The sequence below is a fragment of the Xenopus laevis genome, chromosome 4L (genome assembly GCF_017654675.1).
Source record: "Xenopus laevis strain J_2021 chromosome 4L, Xenopus_laevis_v10.1, whole genome shotgun sequence".
In the NCBI taxonomy this organism is placed as follows: Eukaryota; Metazoa; Chordata; class Amphibia; order Anura; family Pipidae; genus Xenopus; species Xenopus laevis.
Window position 1 is genome coordinate 22,255,997 of NC_054377.1, and position 16,816 is coordinate 22,272,812.

The 16,816-nt window shown below is 38.8% G+C and overlaps 1 protein-coding gene across 4 annotated transcripts in view; it reads right to left on the bottom strand.

Moving 5' to 3' along the window:
• Positions 1-16,816, bottom strand: part of ap2a2.L (adaptor related protein complex 2 subunit alpha 2 L homeolog) — a 65,742-nt gene that overhangs the window by 42,440 nt on the left and 6,486 nt on the right. For all 4 annotated transcript variants that reach the window (NM_001095834.1, XM_018256921.2, XM_041589407.1 and 1 more), the window contains 1 exon segment: positions 4,055-4,123. In NM_001095834.1, the coding sequence (NP_001089303.1) occupies positions 4,055-4,123 (69 nt within the window).

Here is a 16,816-nt window from a genome sequence, read left to right on the forward strand (position 1 = left end):
CACTGTGCTGCTTTGCTTATGAAGAGCAACATGGAAACAGATGATGATCTACGCCTAATAAGAGGCTCATTTTTTAAATGATTTCAATATGGGTTTTAGTTTAGCACAGATCACAGCACAGAGTGGACAGAAAACAATTAATAGAATGACTGAAGCGTTGTGTGGATGAGCTATAAATCCCAGCCTACCCACCATAAGCCAATGACTCATCCCTGCTATTCGCTACAAGCTGTATAACTGCTAAATAAACAGATATTTATTATACCCCAAAGCTGCTAAAAAAGGCATGTTTACGAACACTGGAGATAAATATCTGGAGAGATTTCTGGAGATGTTGCCCATGGCAACCAATCAGCAATTAGATTTAAACAGCCACCGATGTTAGAAAACAAAAGCAAAGATCTGATTGGTTGTGAAGGGCAACATCTCCAGAAATCTCTCCAGATATTTATCTCCAATATTAGTAAGGTCATGTAAAAGTCAATAGCATATGTCCCTGAAGATGTTTCTTGACATCGTGATCCCCGCTGGATAATCTGAATTAGTCTGGGTTTTCATCCAATACGATTGAGTCCTATAGGATTGACGCTTCAAAAACTCAATTTTATTAAAAATTTTATTGTGAAAAATTAGAAAAATTTAGTTTTCGGAGCGTCATTCGTACAATACTAATTGAAGTTCAATTTTGTTGCTCCGATTTTTTGGAGGAAAATTGTTGATAAGGCAGGGAGTTTGGAAGACTTTGTTTTTTATAAAGAACTGAGATTAATTCAAGTTTTAGTAAATCAGACCCATTATGTTCCTCTGTAATGATGAAAGTAACTGTGCAACCAAATTATCATTAGTTTATAATCATCAATGACAGCCCCTTATGACGTCACTATGAAAGAGTGTAGGGTGGCCCACATTAGGGTCTCTTTACTAAAGGTGGCCACAGACGCACAGATAATATCGTAAAAAACTAATTTTTGTACATTTGGTGCGTGTATGGTGGGAAAAGAGCCGATCGATATCGGCAGAAGGCTTGGATATTGGTTGGCTCATCGGTCAGGCTGGATGGAAAATTTGGATTGGGTATCTTTGAAGGCACCCAAACATCGGCCGTTGTTAAGTATATCCAACGATTCAGCTCTACACGTGTGTATTGAAACGAACAATCTTTCTTGGAAAGATCTTTTCCAAGAAAGATGGTAATTGTGACGTCTATGGCCACCTTTAGACAAAATTGGATAAGTGCAGTTGCCCATAGCGCTGGCATTATTTGTTCCTGCATGTGGATGGAGACATTGAGCATAGATCTGCTCTTTGACAACCCAACCACACAAGCAGATCTCAACGTATGGCCAGCTGTAGTGTTCTGGGCTTTTCAACTACCAATTGGTGTGGATTACGAGTATCTTATATGTATGTTTGCCCCCCTTCACCACCACACAAAAACATCATTTGCTTTCTTTAATGTATATGTATGGGTGAATATTAGCTTTTAATATATTTCAGAGTGGCTAATTCTAAGAAACGTTTCAACTTGTCTTCATTATATATTTTTTGTATAGTTTTTTTTAATTATTTGCATTTTTCTTCTGACTCTTTCCAGCTTTCAAATGGGGGTCACTGGCCTCATCTAAAAATAAATGCTCTGTAGGGCTACAAATGTATTGTTACTGCTAATTTTTATTACTCATCTTTCTATTCAGGCCTCTCTTAATCATATTCCAGTCTCTTATTCAAATCAGTGCATGGTTGCTAGGGTAATTTGGACCCTAGTAACAGATTGCAGAAACTGCAAACTGGAGAGCTGCTGAATGAAAAGCTAAATAACTCAAAACCCACAAGTAATAAAACATGAAATCCAATTGCAAATTGTCTCAGAATATCTGTCTCTACATCATAATAAAAGTTAATTCAAAGGTGAACAACCCCATTAGGAAATGAAATATATAGCCAGTGTGATTAAGCTGTAGATAAATAAATTTGTGTGGATGGAATGCAAATATTTTGCTCAAGTAAGCTATGCCAGCTCACAAAAAACTGATTTGTTTCTACATGCAAAGGTATTTCGGAATCTCAGTAGCTACAGCACTTGTGACCCAGTTATCTGCTAAACAATTTTTTCAGCAGAAAACTTGGATGCCCCACGTCAAAATTAAAAGGCATTTAGACCCAAAAATTATTTTTTGCCTAATGAAGGAAAATGTCATTCTAAATAACAATGATTACAAAGTGTCAGGGGATTCCGTTATTAGTAAATGTTATAGCTGTTAAAGGGGTTGCTCACCTTTGAGATAACTTTTATTATACTGAGAGTGATATTCTGAGACAATTTGCAATTGGTTTTCATTTTTTATTATTTGTGGTTTTTGAGTTATTTAGCTTTTTATTCAGCAGCTCTTCAATTTGCATCTTAAGCAATCTGGTAACTAGGGTCCAAATTACCCTAGCAACCATGGAATATGAATAGGAGAGGCCTGAATAGAAGGACCAGTAATAAAAAGTAACAATAACAATACATTTGTAGCCTTACAGAGCATAAACTATAACAAAAATAAAACCAATTGAAAAGTTGCTTAGAATTGGCCGTTCTATAGCATAAAAAGTCTGTTCCTCTCTGCTCTGCCTCTCGAAACAATGTAGCACAAGTCAGCCTTCTATGTTTCTTTACAGATCAGTTGGCTGCTCTATTGTTTCAAAATTCAGTTTACCAGGGCAGAGAATAGAAAGGGACAAATTCTGCTTTCAGTTACATTTACAATAACCTTAATTACATATTACTGAAAGCTGCTTAGTTACAATTATTTCAACTTTGAGTTAAACTTTTAGTATGATGTAGAGAGTGATATGCTGAGACAATTTGCAAAAAGTTTTCATTATTTATTATTTGTGGTTTTTGGGTTATCAAGCTTTTCATTCTGCAGCTCTCCAGTTTGCAATTATAGATGTCTGGTTGCCAGGGTCCAAATTACCCTAGCAACCATGCAATGATTTGAATAAAAGACCAGAATATGAATAGGGGAGGGTCTGAATGGAAAGAGGAGTAGTAAAGAGTCGCAATAACAATAAATGTTACAGAGCATTTGTTTTTGGATTGGGTCAGTGACCCCCATTTCAAAGCTGGAAAGAGTAAGAAAGAGAAGGCAAATAATTCAAAAACTATAAAAAAAAATAAACAATGAAGTCCAATTGAAAAGTTGCTCAGAATTAGACATTCTATAACATATTTAAAGTTAATTTAAAGGGGACCCGTCAACCAAAAAAAGTATTCCAAATCCTATTTTATCATGTTAGTCAAGCAAAATGAACTTACACTGTTTAAATTATTTGAATCTTGTTTCCTTTGGTCTGGGAATTCATAATCATATCAAGCAGGCAGGAGCCATTTTGTGGACACTGTTATTAATGCAAGCCTTGCATCATCTCAGAATCTTGTTTGTGCACCAGAATGGGGGACCCACTTTCCATTCCCATGCACTGGCTACACAGTTAAACGGTGAAGAGAGAGGGGGAATGTGTGAAGAGCAGTGACATCTAGGAAGTGCTGAATGGAAAGTGAAAGTAATTACTTGCCCCGCCTCTATGCCCAAGGCATAGAGGAGGGGCAGGCAATATTTGATTGACAGCTGAGATTTTTAAATGAGTTTACAACAGCTATGAACACTTAAAAAAAAAAAAGAATTTGGATTTCATGTTTAATATGAAAAGGACTTTTATTATACAGCTTTTTATGGCAGGGTGGCAGATCCACTTTAAAGGTGAACAATTAAATTGTGAAGTTTTCAGCAATTATGATAAGTGGGTAAATATACAGAAGGACAGTCATTTTAAAGTAAAGTGACACACAAATACCCACCTCTTTGGAACCATGATCAAATCTGCTCAGAGAAACAGCAGTTCATCCTTCACTCATCTTTCAATTCCCACTGCTATAGAATATCAGTAAGAACACTAGGAAACCCTAGTGCAAACCCCATTATCAACTTCTTATAGTCCTAAGCAAGTTTCACGCTCTCATATCTAAGCATATAGATTTTTTCTGCCAGTTGAGTATGCTGATACTTACCCTTGAACTTGGAACGAATATTGGCCAGCTCTTTGTTTATTCTCTTTATTTCTGCTTCTTTACTTTTGCCTGAAAATAAAACGAGAAGATTGTTTCAGTAGGAGACAGACACAAAAATTATCTTTACGACATGCGCCATTTGCATTTTAATACAATCTTGATTGCGAATTCCTTTTACAGATTGTTGGAACTCAAAATTTTTAATTTTTTTTACAAACCAAAAATAAAGCAGAACGTCAGAAAGGCAAGAAGTAGCTGCCTATTACATTACATTTGTTTGGGGAACTCATTAACTGTGTGAGAAAAGTCTTATATTGCTTAATTTTCTGAAGTCGCCCGAACTTTCCTCGTGACGCAATATTGGGCCACTTTGGAAAACAAAGTGCTCCGATTGCCATCCCTCTGGCAATTTACATTCTAGCCGGCGGGAGGCAGTTCAGGGAGATTAGTCGCCCTGAAGTAGAGGAGATTTGTTGCTGGGTGACTAATCTCCCCCCGAATCTGATTAATTTCTGTAACAAGCTAGAGCACGCTAACCACATACAAATTCATAGGTATATACAGGTATGGGATTCATTATGCGGAAACTCTTTATCATGAAAGCTCTGAATTATGGAACAGCCGTCTCATTAGCTTGTACATGATCCATTGTATGGGATCAGTTATCCGTAAACCCGTTATCCAGAAAGCTCAGAATTACGGAAAGGCCGTCTCCCATAAACTACATTTTGAAAAAATTATTTCCTTTTTGTCTGTAATAATAAAACAGTACCTTGTACTTGATACCAAGTAAGATACAATTAATCCTTATTGGAAGCAAAACCAGCCTATTGGGTTTATTTAAAAAGAACGTCAACCCAAAAAATAACTGACACAGCAGATGAAGCTAACAATTCCATACGATCACTCAACTCGAAGAAATGGAGACAAGCAATAATGTAAATGAATAAGAATGATCATGGATTATATGAAAACAAAAGTGTCTCAGGTTCTGAAGAATTCAAAATTGACATTTTTCTTTCTGCTCCAAATTACAACACGGAGAATCTTTGTTAAAGTAAGCAGTAGGGATGGCGAATTATTTCGACGCCCATAGACGTGTATGGTGCCGTGCGTCAAAAAAAAAAAAAAAAGGACGCATGCCAAAAAAGTTTCACAATTTTTTTGTCGCCAATATACTTTAATGGGTGTGGGCGAATTTTTGGCGAAACTAAAAGGGTCCAATTCGCCCATCCCTAGTAAACAGTGTTTACTCACAACTAACATTTTACATTACATTCATGGGCAAAACATAAAAAAAATATCACCAAAGAATGTGGAATTGTAGTGACCCCAAAATATTTATAGTGGAAGTGTTTGCACCGTGTTGCTTTAAACTCCTAGCTATCTTTAATTCTGGGATAATTTCCAGCATTTTACTTTAGCCTCACTCCATCTGTTCCCAGAATACTTATCTGACCTCAAAATATCCTACCCCTTCCCAGCACCCTCCTCTGAAATATTCCCACTCCATCCTGGTCATGTATGAACTTATCACGTATTTCTGTGTTTGTTGTATTAAGACCCCACACTGTTCCTGCTGCTGGACCAGAAAAACAAACTACAAATGTAGGCTTATTAACAGCAGTTTATTGGTAATGAATTAGGAATTAAGGGGTTATTTACTAAAACCTGAACTCCCATGCTGGATTTGACCTTATGTATTAATAACATAACCAAAAATAATTGGATTGCGTTAAAACTCAGTACAATTGAGCGAAAACCCGAATTGCTTGATTTTTTAGGCTTTTTCCCTCAAATTGCTCAAATTTTACAGGGATTTTTCACCGAATCCCTCAATATTTTTTTTTTAGTTTTTGTCCGAAAAAGTCGGATTTTCTGGCTAAACCCAGGGCAGACCACAAAAACTTCAGATTGAGATAGGTGCCTCTACCATTGACTTATACAGGACCTCAACAGGTCTGAGATGGCAGATTTTTGGATTCAGGCTTTTTACAGCATCGGGGTAGAATTGATCTCAATAAATGTCAGAAAGGATTCAAGGTTTTGCCTCAAAAAGCCGGACCAGATAAATTCGAGGTTTAGTAAATAAACCCCTAGGAGTCACTACACTGGTAGATCTTACCAAATGTAATGACCCACTATACTCCTTGCTCTGCTACATAAATGCAAACATTCCTACAACCAAACATTTTCCAACTCATCACCAGCATACGCTGTTGGAGAAGAATCATGCATACAAACTATACAAAAAAATACAAATTACTAAGCCTAGCTTACCATCCGCTAGGATCAAGAGTCTTTAGGGGGCAGATATATTAAGGTTCAAGTTGTGTTTTCCATGACAAATTTGAGTTTTCCAGGTTATTTTTGAGTCAAGTTTTCCCAAGAGACTTGCTCTTCTTAAATTGTTACAAAAGTATCTAAGTATCTATTCTGGGCTCTCTGCCAAAAGCCAATAAAGTTAGAAACTTTGTATCTTTTTCTAGCTGTTCAGTGCACGAGATCAAAGAGAAAGTCGGGCCATTTCAGTAACAAATCTGGGACTGTTGGTTGAGCGGTCAAAACCAGGGGGTGTCCTGCGAAAAACAGGACAGTTGGGAGATTTGTTAGGGTGCTCTCACATACTCGGATGTTTAAATTATCTGTGGGCCGATACAAATGGAGCTCCCACAATATTGCAGCCCTGTGTGATCTTCATGGGGGCATTTTAATGAAAAACTACATAGTGGAACTTATGATTGTACATTACTCTACTGACAGAGTCCTTCTCATAGCACATGTGTGGGTATGATTCATATATGTTGGACATTTGAATATATTAAAGGGGTTGTTCACCTTTAAATTAACTTTGAGTATGATGTAAAGAGTGATACTGTGAAACAATATACAACTGGTTTTCATTTTTTATTATTTGTGGCTTTTGCGTTATTTAGCTTTTTATTCAGCAACACTCCAGTTTGCAGTTTCAGCAATCTGGTTGCTGGTGTCGAAATGACCCTAGCAACCATGCATTGATTTGAAAGGGAGACTGGAATATGAATAGGAGAGTGCTTGAATAGAAAAATAAGCAATAAAAAGTAGCAATAACAATACATCTATTTATGTTGATCCTATGGCTACTACCTCTTCAGCGTCATCACTTCACTGCATTATTTCTTAAAGGTGTGGATCACCTTTAAGTTAACTTTTAGTATGTTATAAAATGATCAAGTCTTAGCAATTTTTCAATTGGTCTTCATTATTCTTTCATTATTTTTCATTATTTTATACAGTTGTTTTTAATTTTATTTGCCTTCTTCTTCTGACTCTGGCTTTTAACTGGGGGTCACTGACCCCATCTAAAAAAAACAAATGCTCTTTAAGGCTACAAATGTATTGTTATTGCTACTTTTTATTACTCCTCTCTCTATCCATGCCGTCTCTTTTTCATGTTCCAGTCACTGCATGGTTGCTAGGGTAATTTGGACCTTAGTAACCAGATTGATGAAACTGTAAACTGGAGAGCTGCTGAATCAAAAGCTAAATAGCTAAAAAACCACAAATAATAAAGAAATCAATTGCAAGTTGTCTCAGAATATCACTCTCTTCATCCAAAGGTGATCGACCCCTTTAAGAATTTTTTATTTTCCAAAATGCTCATGTATAAAGTAACAGCTTGCACTTTAGCTGTCCTTTCCCTTTAACTTGTCCTCAAACATTATTACAGATACAGATTGTGAATTATGAATTATGTACAGACACCATTTTGAAACTCCGTGCCAAATTTTCAGAACAACTGTGTTGCAGTTACATTTTAATACATTAAATGCAACTGCCCCTCATGGCTGTGCAGTAACCCATAGCAACCAAGCAGTTTTTTATTCTTGGAAAAAAACATTGTTGTAAAAAAAAAAAAACATAGGAAAAACTGTTTCATTGAGACATCTCAAAAGGCATATGAAACTTTCACAGAAAAGAGATCTACAGGTATAGGATCTGTTATCCAAAATACTTGGGACCTGGGGTTTTCTGGATAACGGATCTTTCCGTAATTTGGATCTTAATACCTTTTACTGGACCTGTCATCCAGCCATAAAAAAGCTGTATAATAAAAGTCCTTTTCAAATTAAACATGAAATCTAAATTCTTTTTTTTTTTTTTTATTAAAGCATTCATAGCTGTTGTAAACTCATTTAAAAATCTCAGCTGTCAATCAAACATTGTCTGCCCCTCCTCTATGCCTAGGCATAGAGGCGGGGCAAGCAATTACTTTCATTTTCCATTCAGCACTTCCTAGATGTCACTGCTCTCCCTACATTCCCCCGTTCTCTTAACCATTTAATTGTGTAATCAGTGCATGGGGATGGACATCAGGTCCCCCATTCTGGTGCACAAACAAGACTTTGGGATAATGCAAGGCTTGCCTTAATAACAGTGTCCACAAAATGGCTCCTGCCTGCTGGCTATAATTATGAGTTCCCTGACTGATGTAAACAAGATTGTAAAAAATTTATACAATGTAATTAAAGTTTATTTTGCTTAGCTAACATGATAAAATAGGATTTGGAATCATTTTTTTGGGTGACGGTCCCCTTTAAGTCTACTAGAAAATCATGTAAACAGTAAATATGTAAATGGTGGCATATACATTATACAGGTGTGGGACCTGTTATGCAGAATGCTCAGGGCAGTGTTTTCTGGATAACAGATCTTTCCATAATTTGGACCTTCGTGCCTTAAGTCTACTAGAAAATCATATAAACTATAAATAAACCCAATAGGCTGGTTTTGCCTCCAATAAGGATTAATTATATCTTATTTGGGATCAAATAGGAGCAGATTTGATCTAGTGACAAAGGAAAATGTCTATTTTTTGCCTTCATATTTTAAATGCGATGTGAAGGGAAGAGATAAATGAACCTAACACAATCATGTTCCCGTCTGTGTAGCCCCGAGCAATTCCTCTGGATTCTCCTTATAGAAACAATCTATATTTAAGCATTATGGAGAGGAAGAACACAAGCTATAGGTAAAAGGGGGAGATCTTTTCTTTTCTACTTGGAACATTCTTTAATATGACAGCAGTATAGAGAATTTAGACTCACTTATACCACCATAAAATAAAAGAAATCTGTTGTATGCCAGCACTGTTTGTTTCTTATGTCTGTTGGTATATAACTGCTTGTCTCTGTACAATCTACAGCTCTCAAGTGTGCAAATTCTGATGATAAAACGTGGGGGCACGAGTTCCCATGGCAGCTTGCGCTTCCACTAACTGGGAATCGGCTGGCACTCAAAAGGATTAAGGGCTCAGTTAACCAAATGTCAGCATATTATTTGTTTCACCACGATACAGATATGGGATCCAATATCCGGAAATCCGTTATCCAGAAAGCTCCAGGTTACAGGACGACCATCACCCTTCGTTTTTTGAAGTCCCATGTAATTGCCTCACAAGGAAACTTCGGACGACTTCGGAAAACTAAGCGCTCTGAGTGCCTGCCCCCAGGCGATTTTCATTTTAACCTGGCGACAAATCTTCCCGAATCTGCCCATCTGGCCAGACCCTAAAGGTGGCCATACACGTAGAGATCCGCTCGTTTGGCAAACCAATGCCCACATTGAGGTGGGCAATATCGGGATGATCTTATCGTGGGCCCTAGGGCCCAATGATCGTATCATAATTAAGGCAATACGGGCGGTCAGATCGCGGGACCGCATCAACGAACAGATGCGGCCGCGATCCGATGGGATTTCTAACCCTGCCCGATCAGATGACCCCACACAAGGGCCAATAAGATGCCCGTGTATGGCCACCTTTAAGGTATGGAGATCCAAATTATGAAAAGGACCCTTATCCAGAAAACCCCAGGTCCAGAGCATTCAGGATAACAGATCTCATGACTGTACCAGCTTTCAAAAGATGGCCAAGTTTTGAGTTAGTCTTATTATGGCATTGGCAATATATAGTTAAGGATTAAAAGAAAATTCATTTTTTCAAAATATATTATAAACCAAGTTTGCAGGAAACCCAAGGCAAGCCAATAGCATACCTCCCTCTCTGATCATCAAAAAATTTTGTTAGAAACTCAAAAGAGTTTGAAGAAGTGGTTGGCAGACAGAAGAGGTATATGCCTAGCACCCCACCACCACTGCACCCTAAACACTGCCTCTTCTACCGACCTCTAGTTCTGGCCCTGATCAAGGGAGCTGCTACCATGAGGCAAGTTGATTTGTGCCTCTTCTACCGACCTCTAGTTCTGGCCCTGATCAAGGGAGCTGCTACCATGAGGCAAGTTGATTTGTGCCTCTTCTACCGACCTCTAGTTCTGGCCCTGATCAAGGAAGCTGCTACCATGAGGCAAGTTGATTTTTGGGAAGGCCACAAAGGCCCAGGTCTAGGGCAACAGGAATTCAGGGGTGGCATGCTGCCCATTTGAATCTAAATTTTTTGCAGAGTCCCTACTAAATCGCCCGCGGCCCTGATACCACCTACGCATACTATATAATATAAAAAAATTAATAGCACATACAATTCTTTGATGCAAAAAGAACAAACTGTACACTTTGGCTTCATACTCTTCCCCTAAAAGACACGGCAGGTGAGTTCTGTGTTTATAAACTGCAACCATGTGCCATATTTATAGATCATGCCCATTGTAATTGTAATTGTAAGCAATCAGCAATTATAATGCAAACTAAATAATTTTAGTCTATAATAATTTATTTGCAAACTTAGCTCAGTGCCATATCAAGAAACCAACATTACCAAGTTGCTCCCTACAGAGAGTTTATCTAATTCCTTCAGCAATCATATCCTTGGCACTGCAAAGCCTGATACATTATCAGCATTATACTCGTTTTTTTGATGGTTGCAAATGTCTGGAACGCCTTCACTTGTAGCACGAGGAGCTCTGTGCAGCCCATACTCAACTAGAATCAACCCTAATTCAGTAATAAATGGAACAATCCATAGTGCATTCTTGATGAAATGATCATAACTAAAACAGACACTGAAACATTCCAATGTCAATTCTTGCAAGTAAAGAATAAATATGAAATAGTGGCCATTCTAGCCCCAAGCAAATAATGTAATCCCAGAGCAAACACACACCTCACAATGCTAAAAAAAAACATTTGCATAGAGTTTTCAAGATTGGATAAGAAAGTCAGACAAGCCATACAGCCTTCCAGCCAGACAAGCTATTAAGGGTAAGCGCACACTGGGCGATTAGATGAGATTTAATCGCCTGGCGACTAATCGCCTCTACTTTGAGGCGATCTATTTTCCCGAATGCCTTCCCTCACTCTGCGCTGGCTAAAATGAAAAATTGCCATCTCTCATCATCTCATCACACGCGGTAAATTTTTTTCCGAAGTTGCCTCACGAGGATTATCGCCGGCGACTTTTCATTTTAGCCAGCGCAGAGTGAGGGAAGGCTTTCGGGGCGATTGGTCACCGCAAAGTCGAGGTGATTAGTCACCAGGCGACTAAATCTCCCCGATTTGCCCAGTGTGCCCTTAAAGAACAGGAACACTAAAAAATGAAAGGGTTTTAAACAAGGGAAAATAAAAAGTACTGTTGCCCTGCACTGGTACAAATGATGTGTTTGCTCAGAAACTCTACAATCGTTTATAAATGGAGGCAGCCATTCAAAGCTGAAAAAGGAAAAAAAGGCACAAGATACACAGCAGATAACAGATATGCTCTGTAGTATACAATGGGATTCTTCAGTTATCTACTGTGCTTGTGCTTGAATGGCTGCCCCCATGGCTACACAGCAGCTTGTATAGTAGTGTTTCTAAAGCAAACACATCAGTTTTACCATTACAGGGCATCAGTACATTACAGTATACTTTTATTTTTTGGTGTTACTGTTCCTTTAACACTGCTACAACAGACCAAATTCAGAAGAATGTGCTCATATACTATTCTATCCTATATATGAGATAATCTCTGCTCTGTTTTCTTTTTAACCCCTTAGGGCAGATCTAGGTTACCCTACTTCCACTAAAAACCTAAATAAACTCCTATACAAAGAAACACTACCTGAGCCAACGCTCCGATACCCGCAGGAGCGGTTCAGTGCGGGTGACTCATTTGAAACAATGTTAAATCGAGGATTCGTACGATTTTCGGATCGTGTGTGGGGAGTGCCAACAGCTTTCGTCCGGCGGAGATCGGTCGTTTGGTCGATCTGTCAGGTTTGATTTTGACCCGACCAATCCCGCCGGAGCCCATGGCACATCATAATCGGATCGTTTGGCCATACGGCCGAACAATCAGATTACCGCCGATATAGCTATGCTCGTTAATGGCATATCGGGGAAAGATCCGCTTGTTTGGCGATGTCGCCAAACGAGCAGATCTTTGCGTCTATGGCCACCTTAAGACAAGGCAGCTGATTAACAGACCTGTCTTTGCTGGGGAACAAAGACTTTTGCAATGTTGTTTAAAAAGTAACAACCAGTAGCAATTGGTTTTACAAATCACTTTAAAGAGGTTGTTCACCTTCCAAACACTTTTTGCTTTAATTTTACTTTAATGTCCCTTTCTCTGGTGTTTCAGTCCCGACCCACACCTTACTAAGGTGCAGATGCAGACTGTTACAATTTTGCAACATTTAGTTGATACATTTCTCAGCAGCATCTCCAGAATATTCGCAACTATTGTATCAATTATAACAGCTGCCTGTACTGAAACCCTGAGATTCTGCTCAGCAGGGACAAAGATAAGAAATGTATCAATTTAATTTAGAACAGTTTACAGGGTCAGCGACCCCCCCCCCCCAGAGCTGTTTTAGAAGGTGAAAAATGACACTTTAATTAAAACGGTGACACATAGAAAATAGAAAGTAATGGTAAAAATTATTTCTGGTGATCTGTCTGAAAACAACTAGTTGTTTGAAGGTGAACAACCCCTTTAAAAGCACTGAAATGTTTAATACACATATATTGGAAAGTTGCTTAGCATTAGGTTTTATTTAATTAGGCAAATTTTTGTTTTGGAGTAGACTTGCCCTTTATAGAAAGCAAAAAACTACTGTAAAGCATCTAGTAGTGTAAGTCTCTGTGCGGTCTTCCATCTGATCTGTTTTAAGTAGGACACTGTGCACTCTACTAGGGTATCTGTGATCAGAGCGGCCGTCATGGAATGCAAGAATCGTATATTAGGTAAAGCCAACCAACCATAAAAGAACATCGGCTGAAATAATTATCTTTGTGCAGTGCCCTATTACAATACAACAACTCGCTTTCTCAATAGACCATTCTTATCAAAATTAATTGGAATAACCGTAATAATCCAACTGGCCACAAAGGAAGACAAAGGTATCCTATAACAGATATAATACAGAACAAAATTGTAGCCATTAAAACAATGTGAGCCCATTTATAAAGCTTGGTATGATGCAGCACAGAAATACACATTATTCTATAAACACTCATTGTACAAAATTGGCTGCATTCGAGAAGTTTTAAAGCAGCGATGAATTCCCATGTAAAATCTAGCAAATTTAAGACATGCTTGAAGACTTAACATAAAAAGAAATCTATCATAGTAATGGGCAGGTCAGCCAAAAACCAATTCGACCTGAGCAATCATAAAAAAATAAAGAGCTTATCATATAAAAAATAATAAAATAATATAAATTTTTCTTATAATTCCAAATAATCAAATGTTTGTGCATGATAACAGTATATTATTTAATTACATTAAAATTACAAAAAAGATGTTTTGCTGTTACTGTCGTTTAACCTACTAACGCATTTTTAATGTTGATTGAAATAAGTTATGTAGACATTATACAGGCATCTCATCACTGCCAAAGCTCAAAAATATAAACCGTATCCTTTGGTAATTCTAAACACTACATAAACCAAACACAAATGGAAAACCTAAAAATAACATATATTAACTGAACCTGGCATATAGCTGTAAAATACAATCCCAAATTAACTAAAGTATTGTTCTTAGAAACAGAATTGCTTCGGTCATATCCTCCTTCACAGAAGCTCTTACATCTAATTTGATTATTTTCAGTGTTTGTAGTTATTAGGAGTTGGAGTCAGTACATTTTTGACCACCCCGACTCCAGATACCAGCAACTGCTCCCGACTCCAGATACCCGCAACTGCTCCCTACTTTAGATACCCGCAACCGCTCCTGACTCCAGATACCCGCAACCGACTCGATACCCGCAACTGCTCCCGACTCCAGACACCCGCAACCGCTCCCGACTCCAGAGACCCGCAACCGATCCCGACTCCAGACACCCGCTCCAGATTTCAGACACCCGCTCCAGACTCCAGACACCCGCAACCGCTCCCGACTCCAGACACCCACAACCGCTCCCGACTCCAGACACCCACAACCGCTCCCGACTCCAGACACCCACAACCGCTCCCGACTCCAGGTACCCTCAACCGCTCCCGACTCCAGATACCCTCAACCGCTCCCGACTCCAGATACCCTCAACCGCTCCCGACTCCAGATACCCGCAACCGCTCCCGACTCCAGATACCCGCAACCGCTCCCGACTCCAGATACCCGCAACCGCTCCCGACTCCAGATACCCGCAACAGCTCCCGACTCCAGATACCCGCAACCGCTCCTGACTCCAGATACCCAAAACTGCTCCCGACTTCAACGCCATAAATCCACAACTCTGGTTGCAGTACCATGGTCCAAATATACTTTCTCAAAACAGAGGAATTGGATGGATTCTGCCCCTCATGGACAGATATCGGGGCTATTTTCCAAATGCATTTAGCAGAAAATACTGTAGCATATATCAATGAAGAATGTAAAAGCCTACAGTAAAGTCCAATTAAAAAGAGGCTGGGATACAGGTGTCCTTATTATCACAGCTTGTACATAAGAACATATAATACACAAAAGCCATGAATATCCTGTAAATTATATCCTTATAAACGGTGAGTAGTGATGTCATCAGTTATAAACGGTGAGTAGTGATGTAATTTCTGTCACATGACTCACTAAAATTTGTGTATTATAATAAATAAAGTACCCCCAATTGTAAAATATGAGGATATTATAAGTTACCTCGGAGTTCCATGACCTGTATAAAAACACTCGGCCTTCGGCCTCGTGTTTTTATATGGTCATGAAACTCCTCGCTAACTTATAATATCCTTATATTTTACAAGAGGGGGTACTTTATTCACTATATACAGCACACGCTATACAGGAATGGAAACGAATGTCCAGGAATCATGTTAAAACCTCTAAAATAAGTCCCATAAGCCATTTCCACCGAGTGTTATTTAAACAAGTAATTCTTCCTGTTTTATGGCCTTGCTTTTTCTCTTTAATCATGAGAGAGCACCTTGAACTTAATCATAACTAAGCTAGCAAAAGCCCATATTGATTGCAGATTGATTTTAGTAGCTTTAAATCATAGTGCTCCAAATTGGATAAAAACAACCGCATCTGAAAACCTTCAGGTCCCAAGCATTTCGTACAGCAGAGCCCATACCTATATTATACTTCTGCCAGTGTACCCCCTACAGCAGTGGTCCCCAACCAGGGGCTCTGGAGCAACATGTTAAGGTGGCCAAACACTATCAAATCTGTCTATTTGGTGCTAGCCAAACAAGCAGATCTTTCACCAATATGTCCACCAAAGACCGGGCGATATCAGGCTAATCCGATCACTCAGCCATAGGGCAAAATTATCAGATTACAATGAAGGGAATAGGCTCCAATGGTAGACCAACCGTTACAGCTGCGCACTCCGGGATTTTTTTTCAAGAACTGCTCACTTCACGATCATAGGTATAAAACAGCAATCTTTATTTCTATATTAAATTTACAAGCGACAGTATTTGAGGTCTAACGCGTTTCATGTTCGCACACTTCCTCAGAGACCTAACAGGCTCCAATAGGACAAGGCCTGCAACAACTAGCCAATGCAGTCCTCAATCTCAGGGGAAATTCAAACCAGCCTGATCGATATCTGGCGGATTTTTTGCCTTGGAAAGCCCCATACACGGGTAAATAAGCTGCCGAATCGGTCTAAAGGACCCAAAACCTTCTGATAAAGTAAGCTGTATCAGGAAGGTCTATATAAATACACCAGTAAACCCTCAACGTAATGCTGCTCTGAGTCCTCTGTCAAAAGAAACACTGCATTTCTTTCTATTGCGTACACGTGGGCTTCTGTATCAGACTTCCTGTTTTCAGCTCAAACCTCCAGGGCTAGGGCTTGAGCATGCTCAGTTTGCTCCTATCTCCCTCCCTGCTGTAATCTGAGTTCAAAGTTAAGAGCGAGCAGGGAGAGACTCAAGCAGGAAGTGATGTCACGCCAGGCTAATATTGCAGCTGCTATCCTAAACAAACATATGGAACTTCTAGAGCTGTTTACTCAGGTATGGTAAAGCATTCTGCAGAATGAATATAGTGTTCTAGCTTGCACTTTTGTAGCTAATCTATTAGCAATAATCTGCTTCCTTTGCTTTCCTTCTTCTTTAAGAGAGAAACCATATGATTTATCAAATGACGGACCTTGGAATCCTGAAAGATTCCCAGCAATGATATTTTCCTCATTTATTACAGCTTACCTGAAAATTTCACCGATAGTCAAGGGCATTTCTAACGAATGGACATATTTATAAACCTGTGTCAGTTCTTCATTCAGTCAAACGCCATTTTCAACTTTTGGGTGGAAGTGCTCAGATGTGCACAGTAGCATAACATGGACCTTATTTGTGTAAAGCTTTTACTATCACTTTAGCAAATTTCATTGTGGGAAGGAAATC